Source organism: Ichthyophthirius multifiliis (genome assembly GCF_000220395.1).
Source record: "Ichthyophthirius multifiliis unplaced genomic scaffold scaff_1120509251125, whole genome shotgun sequence".
Lineage (NCBI taxonomy): Eukaryota > Ciliophora > Oligohymenophorea > Hymenostomatida > Ichthyophthirius > Ichthyophthirius multifiliis.
This window is the reverse complement of record NW_004086181.1, coordinates 1-25,390: the sequence shown is the minus strand read 5'-3', so window position 1 is coordinate 25,390 and position 25,390 is coordinate 1. Positions and strand designations below refer to the sequence as shown.

Sequence of the window (25,390 nt, the reverse complement as noted above, 5' to 3'; positions counted from 1 at the left end):
CTATTGTTTTAGTAACTTAATATAATTCGTCTTCTTTCATAATTAAAATAAAGTTTTGTCCATCACATAAGGAACAAAATTAATTTTTATTAAAAAAACACTTCTAACAAGGAATTTTAAAATTTTAATCTAATTATTAAAGATTATTATGGTTTTATTAATTTTTTCCTATATTTAAATTTGGAATTTTTATATTTCTTTAATCTTTTTTACATAATTAATTATAATTATCATTATTATTATTATTATTATTATTATTATTATTATTATTATTATTATTATTATTATCTCTATCATCATTATTTTCTTTATTATTTTTATTATTATTTACGATTTACTTGTTTTCTTATTATGACATTAAAATGTTTTTAAATATTGGTTATATTTATTATTTTCTACTTTCCTAAATTTTATCTTAAATTTAATTATTGTTTATTTATTCGCAAGGACTTCCGTTTCCTTAAGAAACTTCATGTTCTGAAGTTGTATATTTAAATGTTTATTAATTTAATATATTTATTAAATTATTGTTTTGTTATTAATTTGTTAAATTAAAACTGTAGTTTTAGTTTTAATTTTATTTATTATTTTTATTCACCTATTATTATTATTCTTAACTATTTTGATAATTTATTATTGGCATCTATTAAGATTATTATTATTACTATTATAATAATAATTATTATTATTATTAAAACTACTATAATTATTACAATTATTATTGTTATTATTATTATACTTAAGTATTTATCCCTGATGTTTTTTTAGATAAGCTTGGTGTTGTTTAAATTGGTTAATAAGAACATTATGATTAACTTATATTATTTTATTATTAATTAGAATTATTTGAGCATATTTTTTTTACTCGCTAATAAATAGGTTAGAATGGGTTCATGCTTAAGTTTATAGCACAATTATCTGTTTATTTATTTATTTAATTTAAATTATTTATACTGAATTTGTGTAATCTATATATTATTTATTCTAGAGTTAATCTATACGAATTTTAATTGATTTTAAATTTTCGGAATTATAATATTCTTATAAAGCTTCAAAATCTGCCTACGATTCTATGTTAATTGAATCTTTATCATTATCTTCATATTTGAAACAAAAATTTTCTGGAATTTTATTTTGGAATTATGCTTTTACTATATCTACTAATTCTTAATAATTTTTTGGAATTTTATTATTTTTGTAGCAATCGCCTCTTAATATGAATTTTATTTTCATTTTTTGTTTTGTTTTTTGTTTTTATTTACTAAATATATATTGATGTTTTTATTTTATTTTTTTTGTATTTTTTTTTATTTTTTTTATTCCTTTTTTTTTTTTTATTATTTTTTCTTTCTTTTTTTATTATATATATATATATAATTGAAATTTATATATATTTATATATTTTATTATTATAATATAATTTTTGTTAAACTTTTAAATTTATATAAAATAAATTAATAAACATTTATTTTTATAAAAAATTACATTTATATATAATTTAATTTAAATTGATAATTATAGAAAATTAAAATATATATTTAAAATCAATATTTAAATGAAAGAATAAAGTATTTTTCATATAATTTAAATTAAAAATTAATAATATTAAATAAATATAAGTATAAAAAGTTATATATAAACATATTTATAGAACTTTATGATAGTTTTGAATATTTAATAGTAATATATAAAAGAATAAATTTGTTTAAAAAATAATTAATTATAATATATTAATTAGGAGAATATATAGTTAATTAACATTGATTCTTTTTTTTTTAATAAAAAAAATAAAATAAATTAAATATTATTAAAAAATTTAATTTTTAATAAAAATATAAAAGATAAAATTACAATTTATATATATTTTTTAATTTTAAAATTGTTTTATAATAAATAACACTAGCATTAAACATATGTCTTATAAATTATTGCCATATCAAATACAAATTAAATTTAAAAATTAACAAAAACATAAATTAAATTATTCTATTAAAATTTAATAATTATTAATATTAAAGTCTATTTAACAAATATATATAAAGTATAAATCAAAAAAAGATCTTAATGATATCCTTAATTTAAGGATATAGAATAAATAATATTATATAAGCGTAATACTTTTATTAATAATTTTGAACTAGATATAATTAATAATTAAGTATTCTGACTACTAATAATAAACGCTTTCTCTATCTTTTTTTTATTTGAACAAAAAATATAAAATGATTCATAATATATAGATTTAAAAAAAAAATTAAATTAAGAAATTTAGAATAAATATAATAAATAAAATATAAATGAAAAAAAATATATATATATATATATATATATATATGTATACATATATATATATCTTTTTATATATATTATAATAACCTTTTTGTAATATATTTTCTAAATAAATATTTTTATTTCTTTTTTTTTTTAGTTTTTTTTTATTTTTTCTTATAAGATAAAATATTTCTTTACATAAAATTTTATTAAAAATTAATCAAAATTTATAAAAAAACAATTTCTTGTTTAAAAAAAACATTAATAATAATTTTTTAAAAAAAAAATACATATATTTTTTATATCAAAAATAAATAAATCTAAAAAAAATTAAAAAAATAAAAATAAAAGAAAATATAAAAAAATTAATTTTATATTATAATAAAAAAAATACACATATTAACAATAAAAAATCACTCAAAATATTTCTTGTGGAGCCTATTAATAAATAAAGTAAGCCACCATTCATTTTACCATTAAGCCTACTACCCAATTTCTCCTTGTTCATCATAAAGTACTTTCCACCACCATTCTTCATGTCTATTCATATCTCTTCTTAATTTATCAGTTTCAATTTCTACTTCTCTTTAAAAGCACTCATTCATATTTTAATATTCCTCCTAACATTCAAAAACAGTCCAATATTTTCCCCATTCTCTTTCACATTCAATAAATTTTGTCACTTTTTTTTTACATCTCCTTCTTGCAATGGGCATTGCCTCATTTTTTAATTCATCTTCTCGTTTACCTCTTAGTATATTTAATTTCCATAAATCGGGCATGGGGGATCTCGTTTTCGGTTATACTTCAGGAGGAGATTCATCTAATTATTCTTATTCGAATACATTTTATTATAATCCTTTTGATTTATAAGTTCCCATAAATTCAATTTTAATATTAATATAAATTTAATATATATAAATATGTATATATTATTTAATTCTTATAAAATATATATATATATATATATATATATATATATTTTATTTATATAAATTAAAATAATTTTTTTTTTATATATTTAAAAGTATTATCTTTTTTCATAATAAAATTTATAGTTTTAGCATAATTATTTCATATATATTTAAAAATTGAATACTTATTTAATTTAACTTCATAGATAAATTTCTGAAAGTTCCTTTATTCATCTTTTTATAAATCATTATACATTTACCCCCCCCCTTTCTCAAGAAATCCAAATTTAATAAAAAAGCCATCACAGTCAAATAATTAGTTTATATTTTTACATAAATTTCGACTAATTTATACCCTAAAAACTTTAGAGTGCTTCCAATAGACATTCTTGCGAAAGAAAAATATTATCCATAAACTATTAAAATATCCTATTATTTATAACACTTTTAATACAGCTATTTAGAGAAAATATTTTTTCTCCTAAATATATTGCTTAACGGTAAACAAAACAAAAAATTAAATATTGAGATAGTTGTTTTTTTACAAATTAATTTTAATACTACATTTATATATATTGAATAAAGCTTTGTTCTTTATTGGAAAATTAAAATACTAAAATATTTTATATAATAAAAGAAGAAATAAATAATTAAAAAATAAAAGAATATTTATTTTTTATAAAATGTATTTATAAATGTGTATTATATATTTAATATTTATTCGTTTAATAAAAAAATTAATATTTCACACTTTTTAATTATTTTTATTTTAACTAGTTAATATATATTTATATTAATTAAACAAGAAAAAAAAATATAAAAAAAAATTAATAAATAATTTTTATTTAAATATATATAAAGAAAATATTTAAATAAAATAAAAAATATGGGTACTTGCTGTGCATAAGAAATAATAATAAATGATAAGCATTCAAATAATAACAAAAATTTCGAAATAACCTATACGATAGAAAAAAATAATAACAATTAACCTGAAGAAGAGATAAATATTAATTAATAAGGAAGTTTCATAAGAAACCATTCCTAACTAATATATTAAAATACAAACGATATTGAAGAAAATAAAAATGAAAGTTTTTATGGCGAAAACACGGTAAAAATATAAAGGTAATCAAACATATTTAATAATAATTTTTTTATTTTATTTAAAAAAAAAATATTAATAATAATAAATACTACAAAAAATCTCATAGCTAAATGCATATGTCTAATAAAAATCTTAGTAAAGTGATAGTATAGAAAGTAAATTGGATCAAACACTAAATGTTAAATAAACTAATTAACTATCTCCAACAAATATAAAAGAAACTGATTCTAAAAAATCTTCTACTTTTAAAGAAATTAATTAAAAAGAAAAAGAATATTTGATATAGAAAATAAACTAATAATAATAACATTAATAATTAGATAATAATTCTTAAAATAATAAATCATAATAAACTATTTTAGAATAAAAGGAAGAATAAAATAATAATTAATAAATAATAGAAAAAATAATTATATAAAAATAATAAACAAATTAAAAAAAAGAATAATAATAAGAAATATAAAATAAAAAAGAATAATAATAAAATTAATAAAAATAAATAATAAACTAAAAACAAGATTTAAATCAATAGGAATAATAATAATAATAATAATAATAATAATAATAATAATAATAATAATAATAAATATTTAATATTTAAGCTAATAATAAATAAAATATGCATGGACATTTAAAGAACTTAAATAAAGATAACATTAATGATTCGTTAGATTAATCTAATATAAGCAATTATAGTCTACGATCTATTATTAAGAAAAAAGACTTAATTATTGGAGGATTCTAATCTGATGATAACTTATAAAAACTAAAAATAAAAAAAAGTTAGATTTAAAGAAAGCAATTTCAAAAAATTATAACTCAAGAAATCTAAAAAACATGTATAATTTTTTTATTATTATATATATTTTTTAAAAAAAAGTGATCATAAAAGAGTAAATATATATTTAAATAATTGCTTAAATATTATAATATATTAAAAATAAATAAAACTATTTTATATAATAAACATTAAAATTTAAATAGGAATCATAGTAATTTATATTTTTTTTAATTTAAATAAAAATAATATATAATTAAATTGTCATATTATTTAATCTTTATAATATTTGAAATAAAAATTTTGTAAAAAATAATTTTTATATTTATATTTTTATTTTTTATTTTTATTCTTTAATTACATTATTAATTTTTATATTTATATAAATTACATTATTTATTTTAAATAAAATTTAATTTTTAATTTAATAAAAAATTATACCATAAAAAAAAAAAAAATCTTGCTCATAAAAATGATATAAATTTATATTTAAAATAAGCTTTTAAATAAAATTTTGTATTTATTAAAAAATAGAATAATTTTCCTATCATTTTAAATTAATTTATAATTTGATACTAATCAAAATTATATCTTTTTTTCTATTCCCAAATTAGTTTAAATATAAAAATTGTCAGATATATAGAATTGCTTTTCTATTTTGTTATTAAATTTTATTATAATATATACAAATATTTTTATTTATTTTGAAAAATTATATTATTTATATATTTATTTTATAGTAATTATATTATTTTAATTATAGTAAAATTAACTTAGTTAAAATAATACATTCTTATTAGAAAAATAAAATTTTTAATTTCGAATCTTTATATAATAAAAACATAAATTTTTATATTTTAACTTTTATATTCAAAATAACTTAATAAAATTAGTTAAAAAATATAATTTAAACAGAAATTAAAATAAATAAAAAATAATAAAGTAACATGACAAATAAAGAATTAAATAATTGTAAACATTTAAAGACTGTAAAAAATAATAATTAAACAAATTGCTTTAATTGTGGCACACTAATATGTGTAATTTTTTTATTTTTATCATTCAAAAATTATTTTTAAAACTTAAAAAAAATAAAAAAAATATTAATTTATTTAACTTAAAATAAAAAAGGAAAATAATATATAAGCATATAAATTACATTCAAAAAATTATGGAACCTCTTTTAATCCAACCTATATTTATAATTCTTTATAAAAATAACGCATTCCATAAATAAAAATTAACAATGGCTCATATTATTCAAAAGTATAATATTAATATAATTTAATAAATAATAAAAAATAAAAAGATTAGAAATAAATTATTAAATTTTATATGGAAAATATCTAATAGATTATAATTAAATATAAATACAATTCATTTAGCTATATAATTTATGGATACAACCTTAACAAGAATAAACAATATATAAAAAAATTAATACTAAGTATATGCCTCAACAAGTGTAATGCTTGCAGGTATATAAAAATATTAAAAAATTTTTTTTTTGTTTTTAAAAAAATAAAATATATAAATATATATATATATATATTTATATAAATATATTTATATATTTTTTTTATATCTATTTTTTATAGCAAAAGCTATTGAATTAGATTTTAAAATTCCTTTCATTCCGAAACTAATGTAAGCAAGTGATCTTGATTAATGTAACTAAATTAGTGATTTTCGTTAATCTGAATCCAATATTTTAAAGCTTTTAAATTGGAATTTATAATGTACTACAACTATTGATATTTTAGAGCTTTATTTATGTTAAGGAATTATTTTTTCAAATGATTATTTTTATGACAATAATAATACCTAATAATTTGGTGATGTATTAAAAGAAAAATAAAACCTAAATAAAACAAATTTAAACAAAAAAGATAAAAGCACAAAAGATGAATTTGATAATAATTAATAATTATAATGCATTTAATAATAATAAATAGCTCATTAGACTTTATAAAAAATAGAAAATGATTATATTTTATTAACTTCATTATTACTTGAATGTATTTTTAAATTTAAAAAAAAAAAAATGCTTTATTAATAAATAAATATAAAATAATAGAATCTTCTTTTTATTAATATGACTAAAGTGTAGTAGCTGCTTCATGTGTAGCCTTTTTAAGAAAAATAAACGGAGTTTAACCAGTCTGGAATTAAAAATTAAATGTTATTCATAATAATTAAGTCGATATGAATCAAATGTATAATTGCTTAAATGAAATGTATTAATAATTTAAGCATTTTTTTGATTCTAATAATGTCGATTTAGCGAATTCTTAAATATATTTTAATGTTTACTAATATATAAATTAATTTGAATAAACTAAATTTCAAAATGAATAATAATTAAAAGAAATAATAGAATAAAATTAAGTTCCTCTTTTAACTTTAAAAAATGACTATTAGGATTAAAATGTTTTAAAAAAACGATATAATAATAAAGTTTAATAAAAAGAACAAACTAAAAAAAAAGATTATATATATATAAGCATGAATTTAAGATAAAATTACCATAAAGAAACTTTGTTAATGAATTAAATGAAATATTAATTTTAAGCTTGAAAAAAATAAAAAATATATATATTATATTATATATTTATTTATTTTATTTAAATAAAATATTAAATTAATTATAATAATAATAAATAAATATATACAATGTAAAATTAATAAATTTTATCAATTTATTAAGAATATTAAAAGAATTAAAAGTAATAAAAATGTTTGATTTTAATTATGTAAATCATTAATAAATTTTATTATTTAAAATTTTTAAAAAAATAATACAATTAATAATTATAATTTTATAAGAAAAATTAAAAAAAAAGTTTATATATATAGACTTTTAAATTCTTTAAAAATTCATCTAAAAAAATATATATTTAAAAAAAAAAAAATTAAGTTTTTTTTATAAAATAATTGAAGTTTATATTATTAATATAAATTAAGTGTTTTATATAAATTTATATTATACTAAAAAACTATTGTTATATATTAATAAATATTTTTAATTATTTAATTTGATTTATATAAAAAAAAAAATGTTAATATAAATGTATTTTTTTATTAAATTAAATAATATAAATTTAAATAATGAGTATTAATTATTTATAAATAAAAAATATTTAATTATAGTTGTATTAATAAATAATTATTTTATTATTTTAAAATTATAAATAAATATAGCAATATTTAAATCATATAAATAACTTAATATTTTTATATTTGAAAATTAATATAATTAATTAATAATGTTTAAGCTTTTCTAATAATATTAATATAATACATCACAATAATAATAATACGCAACTTAATTATATTTTATTTTTAATTACTTTTTTTAGTGTATTTCAAAAATAATAATATTTATTTAAATTTTTTATATAAAATATAATATTAGTTAATTTATTTATAATTTTATTGTGATTCTTTTTATTTATATAATAGTATCTGCAGTGTTTTTATTATATTAACATCAAAATGAAATAAATTTAAAGATTTATTTTTATTATTTATGTGAAGAAAAAAAAAAAACGATATTAAGCAAAGAATTATTTTATTTGCATATAAAATAAAATTAAACTAAATGAATTTAAATTATATATTAATTAAATATACAATAGACAATAGAATATTTTTTTTTAGCATGATTTATTTTTATCATTTTTTTGGTAATCTTTAATAAAAACTTAAACAAAAAATAAAAAGATCATAATTATTTTTTTCGCTCTCATTTTTTATTGCCAATAATACTTTTAAAAAATTAAATATAAAATAATGTTTTAAATTAATATATAAGATTCATAATATTATTAAAAAATGTTCCTTAACCTCCCCCTCCAACTTACTTAAATTATAAAATTAACGTTTTATAATTTATTTGATAAATTAAAAAAAATTACAGAAATAAACAAATTAAATTAAAAATAATTAAAGAAAACTCACCATTTGCATAATATGTAAATAGAAGCTGAAAAAAGAGACATTTATACATTTTCTCCTGGCCCCTGTTCTTTACCTTTACAAGTCCAAAACAGATGTTATGATTCCTTATTTACATTTTAAGGTAAAAAAAAAAAAACTTTTAATAAAAAAAAAATACAAAGACACAGGAATAAGTGCCTTAGAGTTTTCCGTAGACTAATTCGAATACAAAGAAATACATAAAAAATGTAAAGAAGAACTAATAAATCTATTCGATATTCCTTCGACTTTCGAAGTTCTTTTAATGGAAGGAGGCGCCCATTTATTAAATTCTAGTGTCCCTTTAAACCTTTTAAATGACTAAAATGATACTGCAAATTATATTGTAACAGGCTTTTGGGGTGCCCGTACATATAAAGAAGCTTAAAAATTCGGTAAAATCAATTTAGTTCATCCTATATTGGAAAAATAGAACATAATTCCAAAATAATAGGATTGGAATGTAGATGAAAACGCAAAATATTTTCACTATACCGACAATGAAACTTTGAGTGGTTTAGAATTTAAAAAGCCTCCTGTATTTAAAAATGGATAACTTTTAATTTCCGATATGACTAGTTCTTTAGGAACTAAAAAAATCGAAACAGATAAATATGCATGTATTTATGCCGCTTCTCAAAAAAATTTGGGAGTTTCGGGAAGCGCTATTGCCTTTGTGAGAAAAAATTTGCTTGGAAAAGCTTAAAAATACACCCCTTCTTATGCTGATTGGAGTAATATTTTAAGCCCTGATTTTTATTATCATCCTGCAACTTATTTAGTCTATTCGACTTATACATATGTTAATTATCTTAATTAAGCTCCTGGAGGAATTAAATATTGGGAAGAACTTAGTTATAAAAGATCGAAGATTATTTGGGATATCATAGATTCCTCTAGAGGGTTTTTTGTACCTTTTTGTCAAAATTATGATTAAAGATCAAGACTTAATATTAGTTTTAATTGCAATAATAGTAAATATATATATATATATATATATTATTTTAAAATTAAATTAGACGATTAATTGGACAATAAATTCATTTAAGAAGCTGAATAAAATGGATTAATTGAATTAAGAGGACATCCTGCTACAAGTAAATTTAATATTGAATTTTTTGTTAAATTTAACTTTATTTTTATAAAGAGGGTATACGTGTTTCTATTTATAATGGCAATTAAAGTGAAGGTATATATAAATTAAGAGATTTTATGAATGATTTTATGGAAAAAAATGAAATCAAAATTAATAAATTATCTAAACTTTGAAAACAAAAAAATTACTAAACTTAATAAATTTTTATATATATATATATATATTAATTGATATTTACTTTTTTAATTATATATAAATTTTAATTAACTATAAATATTTGAATTAAATATATTTATTCAAAATATAATTATATAGTTTTGATATATAAAATTATATATATATTTATAATTATAAATTATTTAAATTATATATTTAATAATAATTAAATTGAATATTTTGTTAATTCTATAAAAACACAATATTTGATATAAAATAATTAATATTATAATAAAAAAATGCATTATATTCATTAAAAAAAATTAAAAATATATAAATTTTAGTGTTCAAATATTATTATTGATAATATTAGGTTTTAAAAAGATACTTTTCTAATTATTTTTTAATAATTATTTAGTATTATTTTTAATTTGACTTAAAATCTCACTATTATTATTATAAGTATTCCTTTAAGTCTAAACTATTCTTGCATAATTGAAATAAGCTTCTCTTAAATTATTATATTTATTATTAGTCTGACATAAATTATTAATTTTATTATTATTATTTTAAGCTTTCTTTTAATTTTTTTAAACATTATTATGACTCACATTAGTCGAATTAGTTATATCTGTTTTAATTCTTGAGAAAGTTGATTATTTTTTAATAATTTTTTATTATTTAGTTTATTATTTAAGAATATTAATATGAATAGTTTAAGATTTTTTCGTTTAAAATTAATTACTTGTCCTTAATAAATCTCTTTAAGAATTCATTCTTTGAAATTCTCTTTAAGTGTCTGTTTTAAAAAATTCTCTTTAAGAATTAATCTTAGAAAGTTCTCTTTAAGTATTAATTTTAGAAAATTCTCTGTAAGTATTATTTTTAGAAAATTAATTTTGAAAATTAATTTTTATAGAAGTTTCTTTTTATATATTTTTTTTCTAAAAATCTCTATAAGTATTTATTTTTGTTGAAATTTATTCTCTTAATGTAGTATTTTTTTTTTAAAAAGTTTTAAAGCCGAAGTATTTAATATAATACAATTTTAATTTACAAGAGAATACTTTTTTTAAGTCTTATTTTCAAGTTTTTACTAAACTATTTTAATTGTTGGTTATTTTTATTATTAATTTAAATTATTTTTATTTTCTTTATTATTACTTTCCCTTATTAATTTATTTAAACTTAGTTTATGTTTTTCTTATTATTTTTCATAAAATTATTATTAAGAAACCTTTTTTTATTTAGGAATACAAATTTAGATTATATTTTATTTTTTATTTTTAATATTTTTTTAATCTTCTTTTTATTTTATAAAATTCAAGTATTTACTTAAATTTCCTATACTTGAATTGTTTTCTTAAAGTTTCTCGTCTTTTTTTACACTTTTACATATCTCATTTAACTTATTATAAAGATCAATTATTGATTTTTATGTTTCGTCACAAAAACTACTTATATTATTCAAAATTTTATTTTAATTTTATTATTTTATATTTTATTTATTTTTTATTTCCTATTTATTATTAACATTATAATTACTATAATTATTATTAAGATTATTATATTTTAATTTTCTTTATTTAGTATAATATTTATGAATAGTTAAAAATAAAGGAAACATAAACATACGGGGTATATCATTATGATATTAATAATATTCGAGAAGGATTTTTATTTTTTAATTGTATTCTTAATTGTAATAATATCTTTTTAAATACTACTCTTGATCATCATCAAATTATACGAAATACATATAACGAATTACATATTTAGAATCAGGAATATTTTATAATATTTCATTTATTTCTTAAGCGTAAAAGCAATTTTGACTAGCGGAATATTTTGTGTATAAATTTCGGAAAATTATCTATTGTTTATTCATTTGAATTTTTTTTATGTTTTTTTTTTGTTTTTTTTTTACTGTTATATATACAAATTTTATATATAATTTGTTTTTACTTTTTTTTTATTTTTTTTTTTAAAATCAATCAAAAAAATGAATAAAAAAGGATAACTAATAGCCTTTTTTTGTTTTTTAGATTTTTAGAATAAAAACAATGAAAAAATAAAGCAATATAAATAAAAGTAATATTTTATTTTTTTGTATATATAAATAATAAAATAAATATTTTTTTTAAGTGTAATAACATCATATTTATTTTTTATATTAGTATTATAAAATTATATTAATATATATATGAAAAAAATAAAAATTTAAATTAAAATATTTTAAAATTTTCATTTCTATATTAATAACAAATTTAGAATTATCGAAATGACAAAAAAAACATATATTACAAAAATTTTCTTTCTTTTATTTTTAATATAAAAAAAAAAAAAAAAATAGATTAAAAAATAAAAAAAATGATAAAACTTCATAATTAAACAAATACGAAATTTCCAATAAATTAAAAATTTTTAGATTTATAAAAATATTAACAATAATAGCAATAGAAAAAAACATCTATATTAAAGCAAAACATATAATAAACTTAAAAATAAGAAAAAAAAACACAAACCATAAACTTAGATATAGGAATAATTTAAGATTTCGACAAATAAAAAACAGAAAAAATATAATAATCCACTTAAAATATAAGTTATTTATTAACGAAATGTTCATCTCCATAAAATTATGAATAATAAAAAAATTAAACAGTTAATCCAAATAAACTTTAAGCATAATAATAATAATAATAATAATAATAATAATAATAATAATAATAATAATAATAATAATAATAAATACCCTAATAATAGCAAACTTAATAATAATAATAAACAATTTAGCATTAATAAAATTAATATTTTACATTTTCAAAATAAGAGTCAAATATGTATATAAAGCAACGAAAAGAAAAATAACTGAGTGATTTTAAAATAAGACTAGAAATAATAAAACAAGAATATATACAAATATAAAAAAATTTATAAGAAAGGAATGATTTTACAATATCTGATTATCACAAAAACGTATCTTTTCTTGAATAAATAAAAAAAGAAATTATTATTACAATAGAAAGCACAATAAATGAAAGTAAATAAAAGCTTACAGAATAATTAAACTCATGTTTATCTATATGCAAAACGAACTAATTTTAAGTGTAAAATATATTAAATTAACTTTTAAATACTGAAAAAGATATAACTTTAAATTTCAATCAAATAATTGAAGATATGGACGAAAAAACTTTAAATGAAATCATTTCTGAATATGCAGAAATGGTCAAACTTTATGAATAAAAGAAAATTTAAGAATTTAATAATTAAAGTATATTGATAGTATCTATTAAAAATGTACAAAATACCAAGTTTTTGAAAGAAAGTGTTTAAAAAATTACTGATTTAGTAAACTTTATTTCATAAACTAATTAACATACAGAAAATTTGTTTAAAAATATTTAAGAATCTTAAAAGTAGGTTTTTGTCTCTTTTGATTAATATGAACAAAACGATATTTAAAGTGCTAAAGAATAATCTTAATCACCCACTTTTATAACCAATTTAGCTTTTTCGTAAATTATTAAAGAAGAAGACTAATAAAAACAAATGAAAAAATATATTTTCAAAAGTGAAGATATTCTAAGAAAATAAAGCTTTGTAAATGATAGTTTTAATGGAAATGCGACTCATAATTAATACTCTTTAAGTGATGATAATTTATAAATGTTTATTTAAAGAAATGATATTAATAAAAAAAATATAATGAATTAATTCAAAAAATCTAATACAATTAATAAATTACAGATAAATTATTACTTAATAAGAATATAGAGAAATGAATTAATAAAAATTAAGAAAATAATAATAAAAGTTGTTATATAAATTTTTTTGTTTTTTTTTTTTTTTAAAAAAAAAATAATTTATTTTATATATAAAGATTAAAAAAAAAATTATAAAAATATTAATTTATATAAATATTTATATATATATATATATTATTTTGTGTATTTATATGTTTTTATTTTATATATTATTACTTTATTTTATATTCTGTTTTTAAATAATTGATATCTTATTACAAATATATGTATTATAAAAGCATTTTTATTTAAAATATATTTATAATTTATATGTTTTTATATAATTTTTAATATTTAAATTATACATTTATTTATATACAATTGATTATATATTTTAAATAATTTTTATTAATTATATAAAAATAAATTTAAATAATAATATATATTTAAAGTATTTAATAAATCATAGATAAAAATAAAAATATTTTTATTAATTATTATCTTTTAATTAAAACAATATTTATATATATATCTTAAATTATTTCCATTGGTTATTTTTTTTTTATTAAATATTCTTAATTCATTTTATTTCAATATTACATATATTATATTTTTAATCATTCTAATAGTTTTGATATTTAAAAATTATGAAAAAATAATTTATCTTAATATTAATATTTATTTTGAAAAAAAAAAAATTTCTTTATTTAATACAAAATAATATAAGTTATATTATTATAAATAAATATAATATATATATAATTATAAAATTGAAAAATATTTAATTTTAACTAAAAATTTATTAGTATTTTAAATTTATCTTTTTAATTATACGTTATATTTTGTTTTGTTTTGTTAAAATATTTATTTAATTTAATATTTATTTAATAATTAATTATTATTTAAATTAAATTATATTTTAAATTCAAAAAAATAATACATTAAAATAATTATTATTAATCAAAATGAATACTTAATCAAAAATATTTCTTTATTTTAAAACTGTTTAAAGAAAACTAATCTTTAATAATTTAGAAATTGTAGAATTTAATAATTATTAACAAAACAATGTTTTTAAACTCAATGATTAATTTTCATATATATTGTTAGTTAAAAATATACATAGCATAAAAATTTTGATTAGAAATTAATTAAAAAATAATCTAATTTAATAAATCTTATTTCCCTTAATTAAAAATAATTTATAACTAAAAAAAATTTTTTACATAAGAAAATAATTTATTTTAAAATTAATAAGTATCAATAATTAAAATTATAAAAAAAATTACAAATTATAAAAAAAAAATATTCTTATGTTTAAATTAATAACTAGGAAAATTAAAAAAAAAAATTATAAATATTTTTTTTTTATTATGATAAGATAAAAAATAAAGTAAGAAAAAAAAAATCATAATTAAATATATTATTATATTAGTTATTATAATTTGTATTTATATTTTAAACTTTTTATATATAAATAATTCAATATTTATTAAATTTGTAATATTTCAAATAATATATTTTATATTATATATATCAATCATTTTATATTTATAATATTTAATTTTTCATATATCAATAATTCATATTTTATTTATAAAAAATCTTTTTAAAATTAAGAATATATATTTTCTATGATGAATGATTCCAAAAATATACATAATATTATAATTTGTTCTAAAAATATGATTTTAATATGTATAGTAATTTAAAAACTACATGGATTTTAGAATTGATATTAGTTATATATTATATAGATTACGTAATATATTATTAAATTACATTTTAAAAAAATTTGTAAAAATAAATTTTAATATATTTAAAAAAAAAGATAAGAAAAAAATTAAATATTTTAATAAATTAAAAAATGACTTTTAATAAATTATAATATTCATGCCCTATATGTTTAAATATATTAACGGAACCGATTTAAACTTAATGTAATCATTATTTTTGTAATAAATGTTTATAATATATGAATAAATTCTAGTCAGAATTAACAATATAATGCCCTATTTGCAGAACTAAGATAGAAGATATCGATAGATTAGAAATTGATAAAGATTTTGATAGATAAATTAAAGAAAAATTTCCTGAATAATATTATTAAAGAATTTTAGAACTAAAACCTGAAAAATATGATGTATTATAAATTCTATATGGGAACAAATTTTACAGTAATCAAACAAATTATAAGTGGTGTGTATTCGTTGGAATTGAAAGGACAAGCTAAAAAAAATATATAACAAATAGAGAATAAAAGAATTTTATATAAAAAGTAAACTTTAAATTACATGATCGTAATTAATCAAATTTTACATATTATAATCCTCCTTTTTAATTAAGAATATAAAAACCTGAAAAACCAATTATTTATATTGAAGTATTCTTTAAAAGATGGCTTAATTAAGATACGGTTTTTTTAAAATGGAATTTGCAATCAAATAAATTTATTAATACTGAATTACATGATGTAGAGTTCAATTCTTATTTTTGATATTTCAATTGAAATTAGATTTTTTAAAATTATAACTAAATATTAATACAAATATAAAATAAATATATATATATATATATAAATAAAAGATAAAATTACTATTTACTATATACAACTCTATTTTTTATATTATAAATAATTAGTTTTAGTTTATTAAATTATTTTTTATTTTGGTTTCTATATTATAATTAAATATATCTTTTTTAATTTTAATTACTGTTTAAAATAAATATTTTTTATTAAAATAAATTTTTTATTTAATAAAAAATAAATAAAAAAATCACAAAATATTAAATTCAAATAAATAATACAAAACAAAAATATTTATTTAAAATAAAGTTTTTTAATTAAAAGAAGAAAATAAATTAATATTATTAATTCAAAATAAAACTAAATTAATTTTTTTTTTATTGTAAAGTTAGAAAAAAACAAACAAATTTAAAATAAAATATCTCGAAAAATTAAAAATTGTTAAAAATTTACAAGAAATTATTTCTTATTAAAAAATATTAAAATTCATAAACTTATGCTATTAAAAAATTTTTAAATGGCATTATTTATTAAATTTTAATTTATAATAAGTAAATATAAATAAATTATAACTTATGATAATTTATAAATATAAGAAAATAAACAATGCTTTATGAAAAAAAGAATATATTTTTTATTTTATTATATATTTGTATCTGATCTATTAATTAAAAGCATTTTTATTTATAAATATTTTATTTAAATTTTAATTATGTATTTTTCATATAATATAATAAATAAAAATATATTTTATTTTTATTGTAACTTTTTATTTATTTAAATATATTATTAAACTAATTCATTTTTTTTTACTTGTTTATATTATTTCATTTTTTCTGTAAGTTTTTTGATAAGAATTAAAATAAAAAAATATCATTATCTATTTTTTCTTGCCTTTTTATTTGATAATTGATTTTCTAAAAAAATACATAAATAAATAAAAGAATCTATTAAGAAGAATTAATATAAATTGAAGTTAAATAAAAATCTAAAAATAGTTAAAAGTTAATTATATCATAAACATAAATACACTTTAGATAATTATTTTATTCAAAACAAATTTATATATTATAAGATTTTTGAAAAAAAAAGTTTCATGAAAATATAATTTTGTATTCATCATATATAAAAATATTAAATTTATAAATAGATATTTAAAAAAATGATTTATAAATTAAGATAAAATTAAATCTTTAAAAAATAATAAATAATTAATTTATTTTCTTCCAATTAAAAAGAAAAATAAAGTAAAAAAAAATAATAAGTTTTAAAAATATCTATAGTTAATACATATTAAAAATAAATAAACTAATATAATAATTTATTAGATTAAATAAACAAAATATATATATTATAATTATATTATTAAATAATAAATGTAATATAATTAAAAAATTATATTTATATATATTATATTTATATATTTTTTTTATAATTTTATATATTTTTAAATATTTACACATATTTATATTTTTAATTTTATATCTATAAATTTATATTTTTTATTTTTATATTTCCTTATATATATTATTATTATATATATTATTTGTATATTAAATTTAAATAAAAATTTATAATATATTTTTTTAATTATTATTAGAATATATTAATTTATAAGCATATATATTTTTAACTCCAAAATTTACCAGATTTTAATTTTTTAAAAATTTTTGTAATTAAACTAAAATAAATTAAATTAATTTAATATTATTTTAACAAAAATAAATAATGTAGAATTAAGAATAAGACTATGAATGTCCTATATGTTTAAATTTAATAGTAAACCCAACTAAAACCTTATGTAAACATTATTTTTGCAAAATATGTATATAGTAATTGAAGGATTTCTCATCTGATATAATATGCCCTATTTGCAGAAATTAAATAAAAAATATTGATAATCTACTTATAGATCGAACATTTGAAAAATCAATTAAAGAAATTTTTCCTTAATAATATCGTAAAAGATAGACCGAAATATTAATAATTTAAAAAGAAATCGACTCATTTATTTCATTAACAATCCTATATGGAAATTCATATAAATAAGTAGAAGATCCTTAATAATCTAGAACTTCTATATGTCATTAAAATAATCACGAATGGTGTGTATATATAAAACTTTAAACAAGCAATAAAGAAGAAAATTATGTACAAAGTGTTATTTTTAAACTACATGAAACTTTTCAAAATCCTACTGTTACATGTACTAAATCACCTTATCAAGTTTTAAGAAAAGGTTATGGAATATTTAATATTCCTATTAAAATTATATGGAAATCATAGCTTAATTTAGAACCTACTGTTTTGAATTGGTAGCTATAATTTAATCATAATAATTCATACAATAAGCATGTAATTAGATTTAAAAATTTTTAAGACAATTAGAATTGAATGTTATTTTAATTCTAGCTAGAAAATTTGTATAATTTAATAACTATTTATTTATTTATTTTATTATATTATATTATATTAAACAATAAAAATATAGTTTAAGTTTTTTATAATTTAATTATATTAATTAAATAAAAAAAAAATGTATTTTTCAACATAAAAAATAAAATAAAAATGCACAATTATTAATAAAAATAATAATTATAATATTAAATCTCAAAAAAAAAAAAAAAAACAAGTAGAATAAAATATTTATTAAAAAGGAATATAATATTATTCCTCTCATAATTCACTTTTCTTAACTTATTTAACACAAATATTCAAATCACTATTTTCAATATAACCTTCTTTACATTCTTTTACACAAATACCTTCCTCTAAATCAAATATTTCATGTAAAAATTCACATACATTCCATTCTTTAATAAAAATTATATATTTTTTTATTTTAAATAATTATAAAAAAATCACTTTTCACTGAATAATCAGTACTTCCTGAATATATGAACCCTGTACCCTTTTTTTTTTATAAAATAAATATATTCTTTTATATTTTGTTATTTTACCTTTCTATATTTAACATTCCATGTTTCATTTGCATGTCCTTTCTTTACATATAAAGGTTATTTATTTAATTTAGAAATATCAAGAGCTTTTGTTATACGATAATAAATAAGAATTAAGATTTTTATATAAATATAATTACCAAATATATTAAAAGAATTATATCCTACAGTAAACATAAGTTTAGAATTAGGAATAGTAGTTATTCCGATAGCGAAAAAACCGCTTTAATCTTATTAAACTACTTTGAAAGAGCCTTCAAGCCAATTCCATCTTAAAATATTACCTTTATTATCACAAGATATTAATTAATTTGTAGTTTCCTCATATGTAAGTGCGTATATATCTGCTTCATGTCCTAACATTTCTTAAACTAATTCTCCTGTTTATACATTCCATACTTTTACGGTTTTATCGTAACTAGAACTGGCTACTAATCCATCGGATTCTGGAATATACAATAAACCTCTAATCCAGTTTTTGTGAGCATCTGGTATTTATCTTAATGGTGGTCCTCCTTTTTTGGCATTCCAAACTATTTTTATTTTTATTTTTTTTGATCAATTAAAAAACAAAAAATTATACTTTTTATAGATTTATCCATTCCTGCACTTACAACAAGGTCTAAACCCTTTTTTTTAATTTTAAATTTATATTTATAAATTTAAATTTTACAGGAACAAATATAGCTTTATTAACTGTATCAGTATGTCCTTAAAATGTTCTCGTAAGTTTTTATAATTTTAAATCCCATACTATGCAAATGTATAAATATATATTAATATTTGCTTTTTTTTACATTTTATTGTTTTATCTTTTGAAGCTGATAAAACATATTTTTTTTCTCCATACTTTATAGTATATCATTAATTTTTTTAATAAATCATTATCATTTTTTAATAAGTATATTATTTTTTTGTATTATATAAATATATTTAATTTTTACAGAAAATTTATGTAAATCCCATACGCCTTAATCATGACCTTTAAGTTAAAATAAAAGCTTGTGTGTATTGATATCCCAAACTTTTATTAATTTATCAAATGCACCACCGGTTATTAAAAAATTCATTTCCTATAATAAAATAGTAAATGTAATAAATAAATATAAAAAACAATAAATAATATAAAGTAATGTATAGAAATATATATTGATAATGATATTGATATTAATATTGATATTGACATTGATATAAATATGTATATATTTATATAATTTTATAAAATGTATATATACTAAAAATAAAAATTATATATTTATATATATATATATATTTATATATATAGATATATATATATATTTTATATATTCATTTTTCTTTATTATTTATATTTATTTATTAATTATTTTATAAAAAATTTATAATTCTACTTCAAATATTTCAAGTGATCCTACAGGGCCTGTATGAGCTTCAAATTATTCTACATATTCTTTAGTTTTAAAACAATAGATTATTAAATTTATAATTAATATAAATAATAATTTATTTTTCATTTTTTTTATTATTTTTATAATATATTTAATTAAATCTTTTATATTAAATAAAAAATCATTTTTTTTTTAATTTAAATAAAAACGTGTGATATAATTTTTATATGAAAAGTATAAATATATAATATAATATAATAAATAATTTTTTATTATATTTTTTTGAGGTTATTTATTATAATTTAAAATCTTTATTATATCTTTTATTTATTATGTGAATTAATGAAAGAAAATATAAATAAATCATAAATTTATTATAAATAATTTTTTATTAAAATTTCATTATTTTAAATATTAATTTTTTTATATATATAATATTAATTTTTATTTATATAAAATGAATATTTTATTAATATATTTTTAAACACAACAAAACAAAAAACCTAAACTCAAAAAAATATTTATAGAATAAATTTATTTTGAATTTTTTCAAATTAATAAATATTTTTAATTTCAACTCAAAAATATATTTTTTTAACAAAAATTAAAAAGCAATTAGAAATTAATTTATTGACTTTTATTATTATTATATTCCGAAAAATAAAATAATTACATCATCTATTTATATTTTAGATAATATTCTTAAATTAATATAAATATATGAAAAGCATTATAATATTTTTTTTATCAAATTTTCATTATAGAATTGACTTATATTCTTAGTAATTTAATATAATATTTATATATATAATATAGGATAATTTTATCTTTTATTTTTTAAAATAAAATATTATTTTATATCTTTATTAATTTATATGTTTACATGTTAACTTAAAATATTTAATTTTATAAAATTATAACTTCGAAAAAGCAATAAATAGAATGAAATAATATAATATATTATTATAATTTTTATTTAAAATAAAATAATAAATAAAAAACGCAAATTTGATATTTTTAATAAAATCTAAATATGAGTAATTTTTATTTGTTTAAAAGATAAAAATAAAAATAATAAATGTAAAGAACTCTTAAATTATTATTAAAATAAAAAAAAAATCAATTAAATTAAATATTTTTTAAAAAATTATTTAAATATATATATAAATCATTCTAATTCTTAATATATAAAATTATTCTTTTTATTTTTTTATTAAACAAAAGCATATCTTTTGTCCAATTGTTTCAATCCCACTAAAAATCTGTCTTCTGAAATTAATCCTTTTTAAAACATTTAATATATTTTCGAACTACCCATTGGCCAATTACCTTCATCTATTTTTTCAAAGAAAATGCCATTAGAAGTTTAAAAAAGAGTGTTTTCAGGTGGTTTATTAATTTAAAGTAAAAAAACATGCAAATCAACAACTAAAAAAAATTCGTTTTCTATTTCTCCAGGAATAACAACCCTAAAATCTTTTTTTACAAATAAATCACTTCCTACACATGGAGTACATTCCCTTAATCTTTTATTAACAAAACTAAAGAAATTTTCATGGCAATTATTTAAAGTAGAACATCCTACAAATTTCCTACTTTCATTTTATATGCCTAAAATAATTTATCCTGATAGTAATTCATTATTATTTTAATAAATATTCATTCTATTAAGCATTCCTTTAATATATATATATATATATATATATATATATATATATATATATATATATATATATATATATATATATATATATATATATATATATATATATATATTTATAAACATTTATATTAATATATAATATTAATTTTTATAATAAACATTTATATACCTATAATAGTTTCTTCTATTTTATTTGTATTATCTTATAAATTCCTAAAGTCATAATTTTAAATTCAAGATTTTCGCTTTCAGGAAGGTCCATCTTTTTTCCGAATATGATATATTCTCTATTATTTTCTGCTAAAAAAGAATAATAATTAATTTATTTTTTCATTATTATTTTTTTAGAAAAAGTTATCTAAGAATCTGGATTTGAATTAATTCTAAAAAGGCATTTTATTTTTGGAGTTTTATATATATTTATTCTTAATAGTTATAATGTTAGTATTTTTATCCCTTTTATTTTGATAATTAAGCCGTTTTAAGCATTTGTTTAACTTTCTTCTTTTATTATTAATGAGTTTTCGGGAATTTTTAGATCAAAAAATATATCTAAAATATGCTTTGGCCAATCTTTTAGATCTTCTTTATTATTAAAATAGCAAAAGCAATATATTTCTAATTCTTATATTTAAATTTTTTAATTAATTTCCTTATCATTTTATATATAAGGTTTATTTTCTTGTATTATATTATTATAATTATCTTTTTTTTTATAATTTTCATTTTTTTTATTTTCTTCTAATTATTATTCATTTTTTTTTTTATTTTTTTATTTTTTATTATTTATTTCTTCGTTTTTATTATTATTTTCTTATTTTTTATTTTAATTTTATTTTTTATTAGATTCTTTTTACCTATTTTCCTTTTTTTCTTAAATATTTTCTATTTTTTCTTAACTATTTTCCTTTTTTTATTAATTATTTTCCTTTTTTTCTTAATAATTATCCTTTTATTCTAAGTTATTTTCAATTTTTTCTTAATAATTATCTTTTTTTTCTTAATTATTTCTTTTTCTTTCTTATTTTTCTTAAGTTTCTTTTTATTTTTTTAAATTTTTTAAAATATCTTATTATTACTATCCTTAAATATTACATTTTCCTTATTATTATTTAATTTTCTTATTTTATTTTTTCATATTATTTCTATAATTATTCAAAGAATTTATTTATTATTAATCAAATTCGTTTTCTTCACCATATTAATGATCATTTTAAATCAAAAATTCATTATTTTTATAAAAATTATACCAATTATTCTCTTTTTTAGATTTTAAATTTTATTCTATTCTTCTTTATTTAAACTAAATGATTCATTTTCTTAAGTATCACTTTCCCATTCTGAACAGTTTGAAAATACTTAATCTTCATTTTGATTTATTTCTTACATTAATTGTTATTCTTTTTTATCAAAATCAATTTCTTCTTATTCGTAACTCCTTTATTATATATTATTATTAATATTTTAATTTGTTCTATTTGAGTTTTTATATTATAATTCAAATTTTTATTATTTAATCTCTTTTTTCTCTTTTTTTTCAAGTTTATCTTCTTTTGGTTTTCTTTAAAATTCTTCTTTTGGTTTTCTTTAAAATTCATTTTATTTTTAAAAATTATTATCCTCATTATTTTAAAAATTCTATATTTTTATTTTTTAAATCAGTTTTTTTTTAAAAAAATAAATATACCCATATATCTTCTTCTCCATGTGCAAATAAACAAAATTATTTTTTTTCATTACATGTTTGGCCTTATTCATATAATTTACATAAATGCTTTTTATAAGGTTTATGTATATCTTTTATTTGTTTTCTTAATTCTGAATAGTTAATATGTTTTTATTCACATTAGGGGTTTGCACATTTCTCTTATTTTATTTTTTAATTGATATTTTTTTATTTGTTTTTTACATAATATAAAATCTTTGCAAAATTCTATTTTATGCAAAGGATGAATAACTTAGTTTTCAGATGTATAATATTAATTGTGATGAACTTAATTATTAGTATTCATGTTATTTTATTATAAATTATTTTATATGATTTTATATTTATTTTATAAAAATTATATATATTATTATTTATAATAAATTATATTTTATAAATATTTATCTTTTAATTTAATAATTGAAATTTATATTAATTTCTTTTAAATTTATATTAATGTAATTAATTATTATTTATTAGATTTTAAATATTAATATAAAATATTATATATTATAATATTTTCTTATACATTTATAAAATAAAAGGATTTAATAATATATAAATATATAAATTATATAAATAATAATAAATATAATAATATATAAAAATGTATAATTATATAAATATAAATTTTATTATATAATAGTTAAATTTATATTTATTTATTCTAATAAATATTACATTGTTTTTTATAATTACCAATAAATTTAATTATTTTAAATTTTTAAAAATAAAATCTATTTGTTTATTAATTACAGAAAATAAAAATAATACTATTTTTAAAGAAAACAAATTGTTATTAATAAATTTATAAATTTAATTTCAAGATAATAATACTTCTTTTGTAAAAAATTAATAATAAATTTTATCATTAGTTTTAAATAAATAACACATTTGATTTGAATATAACTTTAAAAAAATAAATATTTTAATTTATTTTTAAAATATTAAACTTAAAAAATTAATTCAAAAAATTCGAAAACTATTAGATTTTTTGTTTTTTAAAAATATTGCAAAAAAAAAATATAATTATATATATATATTAATATATATATATATATATATATATATATATATATATATATATATATATATATATATATATTATTATTTAACTT

At 14.2% G+C, this 25,390-nt stretch overlaps 4 protein-coding genes across 4 annotated transcripts, besides 76 other annotated features; 1 reads left to right on the top strand and 3 right to left on the bottom strand. All coding sequences in view use genetic code 6, as the record gives it.

Moving 5' to 3' along the window:
- Positions 1–220: 220 nt before the first annotated feature.
- Positions 221–328: a microsatellite.
- A 161-nt stretch (positions 329–489) lies between these two features.
- Positions 490–523: a microsatellite.
- Positions 524–651: 128 nt separating this feature from the next.
- Positions 652–737: a microsatellite.
- A 541-nt stretch (positions 738–1,278) lies between these two features.
- Positions 1,279–1,358: a microsatellite.
- Positions 1,279–1,361: a microsatellite.
- Positions 1,279–1,363: a microsatellite.
- Positions 1,280–1,358: a microsatellite.
- Positions 1,282–1,361: a microsatellite.
- Positions 1,352–1,419: a microsatellite.
- An 888-nt stretch (positions 1,420–2,307) lies between these two features.
- Positions 2,308–2,371: a microsatellite.
- A 32-nt stretch (positions 2,372–2,403) lies between these two features.
- Positions 2,404–2,443: a microsatellite.
- A 135-nt stretch (positions 2,444–2,578) lies between these two features.
- Positions 2,579–2,637: a microsatellite.
- A 47-nt stretch (positions 2,638–2,684) lies between these two features.
- Positions 2,685–3,152, bottom strand: IMG5_144980 (hypothetical protein; the record flags this gene model as incomplete). The annotated part of the gene is made up of 1 exon (XM_004031167.1): positions 2,685–3,152. The coding sequence occupies one exon, from the start codon at positions 3,150–3,152 to the stop codon at positions 2,685–2,687; it is 468 nt and encodes a 155-aa protein (XP_004031215.1).
- Positions 3,153–3,161: 9 nt separating this feature from the next.
- Positions 3,162–3,269: a microsatellite.
- Positions 3,222–3,253: a microsatellite.
- A 1,004-nt stretch (positions 3,270–4,273) lies between the features above and the next one.
- IMG5_144970 (phosphoserine aminotransferase, putative) lies at positions 4,274–10,318 on the top strand (the record flags this gene model as incomplete). Its single annotated transcript, XM_004031166.1, has 12 exons — positions 4,274–4,299; positions 5,174–5,186; positions 6,015–6,111; positions 6,457–6,549; positions 6,670–6,741; positions 7,027–7,089; positions 7,149–7,308; positions 7,779–7,824; positions 9,023–9,152; positions 9,193–10,023; positions 10,069–10,146; positions 10,197–10,318. 12 exons carry the CDS (start codon positions 4,274–4,276, stop codon positions 10,316–10,318), a joined length of 1,731 nt encoding a protein of 576 aa, XP_004031214.1.
- Positions 4,666–4,719: a microsatellite.
- Positions 4,671–4,716: a microsatellite.
- Positions 4,734–4,879: a microsatellite.
- Positions 4,827–4,879: a microsatellite.
- Positions 5,387–5,427: a microsatellite.
- Positions 5,437–5,508: a microsatellite.
- Positions 5,782–5,833: a microsatellite.
- Positions 6,598–6,645: a microsatellite.
- Positions 6,599–6,644: a microsatellite.
- Positions 7,700–7,757: a microsatellite.
- Positions 10,292–10,340: a microsatellite.
- A 45-nt stretch (positions 10,341–10,385) lies between these two features.
- Positions 10,386–10,436: a microsatellite.
- A 29-nt stretch (positions 10,437–10,465) lies between these two features.
- Positions 10,466–10,517: a microsatellite.
- Positions 10,473–10,517: a microsatellite.
- A 543-nt stretch (positions 10,518–11,060) lies between these two features.
- Positions 11,061–11,196: a microsatellite.
- Positions 11,180–11,215: a microsatellite.
- A 559-nt stretch (positions 11,216–11,774) lies between these two features.
- Positions 11,775–11,819: a microsatellite.
- Positions 11,776–11,829: a microsatellite.
- A 365-nt stretch (positions 11,830–12,194) lies between these two features.
- Positions 12,195–12,226: a microsatellite.
- Positions 12,227–12,629: 403 nt separating this feature from the next.
- Positions 12,630–12,680: a microsatellite.
- A 308-nt stretch (positions 12,681–12,988) lies between these two features.
- Positions 12,989–13,052: a microsatellite.
- Positions 12,991–13,089: a microsatellite.
- An 899-nt stretch (positions 13,090–13,988) lies between these two features.
- Positions 13,989–14,036: a microsatellite.
- A 164-nt stretch (positions 14,037–14,200) lies between these two features.
- Positions 14,201–14,251: a microsatellite.
- Positions 14,252–14,765: 514 nt separating this feature from the next.
- Positions 14,766–14,819: a microsatellite.
- Positions 14,820–14,909: 90 nt separating this feature from the next.
- Positions 14,910–14,970: a microsatellite.
- Positions 14,915–14,976: a microsatellite.
- Positions 14,916–14,961: a microsatellite.
- A 339-nt stretch (positions 14,977–15,315) lies between the features above and the next one.
- Positions 15,316–15,354: a microsatellite.
- A 1,424-nt stretch (positions 15,355–16,778) lies between these two features.
- Positions 16,779–16,812: a microsatellite.
- Positions 16,812–16,885: a microsatellite.
- Positions 16,886–17,971: 1,086 nt separating this feature from the next.
- Positions 17,972–18,001: a microsatellite.
- Positions 17,974–18,034: a microsatellite.
- Positions 17,974–18,121: a microsatellite.
- Positions 17,975–18,082: a microsatellite.
- Positions 17,988–18,026: a microsatellite.
- Positions 18,041–18,080: a microsatellite.
- Positions 18,096–18,124: a microsatellite.
- Positions 18,096–18,131: a microsatellite.
- A 982-nt stretch (positions 18,132–19,113) lies between these two features.
- IMG5_144960 (WD40 repeat protein) lies at positions 19,114–20,607 on the bottom strand (the record flags this gene model as incomplete). Its single annotated transcript, XM_004031165.1, has 6 exons — positions 19,114–19,390; positions 19,443–19,488; positions 19,538–19,623; positions 19,678–20,070; positions 20,121–20,166; positions 20,482–20,607. The coding sequence occupies 6 exons, from the start codon at positions 20,605–20,607 to the stop codon at positions 19,254–19,256; spliced, it is 834 nt and encodes a 277-aa protein (XP_004031213.1). The 3' UTR covers positions 19,114–19,253.
- Positions 20,388–20,444: a microsatellite.
- Positions 20,399–20,452: a microsatellite.
- A 76-nt stretch (positions 20,608–20,683) lies between the features above and the next one.
- Positions 20,684–20,729: a microsatellite.
- Positions 20,730–20,785: 56 nt separating this feature from the next.
- Positions 20,786–20,845: a microsatellite.
- A 461-nt stretch (positions 20,846–21,306) lies between these two features.
- Positions 21,307–21,360: a microsatellite.
- Positions 21,307–21,381: a microsatellite.
- Positions 21,315–21,382: a microsatellite.
- Positions 21,383–21,752: 370 nt separating this feature from the next.
- Positions 21,753–21,786: a microsatellite.
- An 800-nt stretch (positions 21,787–22,586) lies between these two features.
- Positions 22,587–22,685: a microsatellite.
- Positions 22,686–23,262: 577 nt separating this feature from the next.
- Positions 23,263–23,302: a microsatellite.
- A 19-nt stretch (positions 23,303–23,321) lies between these two features.
- Positions 23,322–23,412: a microsatellite.
- Positions 23,323–23,411: a microsatellite.
- A 13-nt stretch (positions 23,413–23,425) lies between the features above and the next one.
- Positions 23,426–23,591: a microsatellite.
- Positions 23,431–23,591: a microsatellite.
- Positions 23,551–23,596: a microsatellite.
- Positions 23,581–23,621: a microsatellite.
- Positions 23,622–23,662: 41 nt separating this feature from the next.
- Positions 23,663–23,699: a microsatellite.
- On the bottom strand, positions 23,697–24,583 carry IMG5_144950 (hypothetical protein). Its single transcript, XM_004031164.1, has one exon. It carries the CDS (start codon positions 24,476–24,478, stop codon positions 23,786–23,788), a length of 693 nt encoding a protein of 230 aa, XP_004031212.1. The 5' UTR covers positions 24,479–24,583; the 3' UTR covers positions 23,697–23,785.
- Positions 24,114–24,163: a microsatellite.
- Positions 24,165–24,225: a microsatellite.
- Positions 24,584–24,821: 238 nt separating the features above from the next.
- Positions 24,822–24,898: a microsatellite.
- Positions 24,823–24,900: a microsatellite.
- Positions 24,834–24,901: a microsatellite.
- Positions 24,902–25,302: 401 nt separating this feature from the next.
- Positions 25,303–25,377: a microsatellite.
- Between the last annotated feature and the right edge of the window lie 13 nt (positions 25,378–25,390).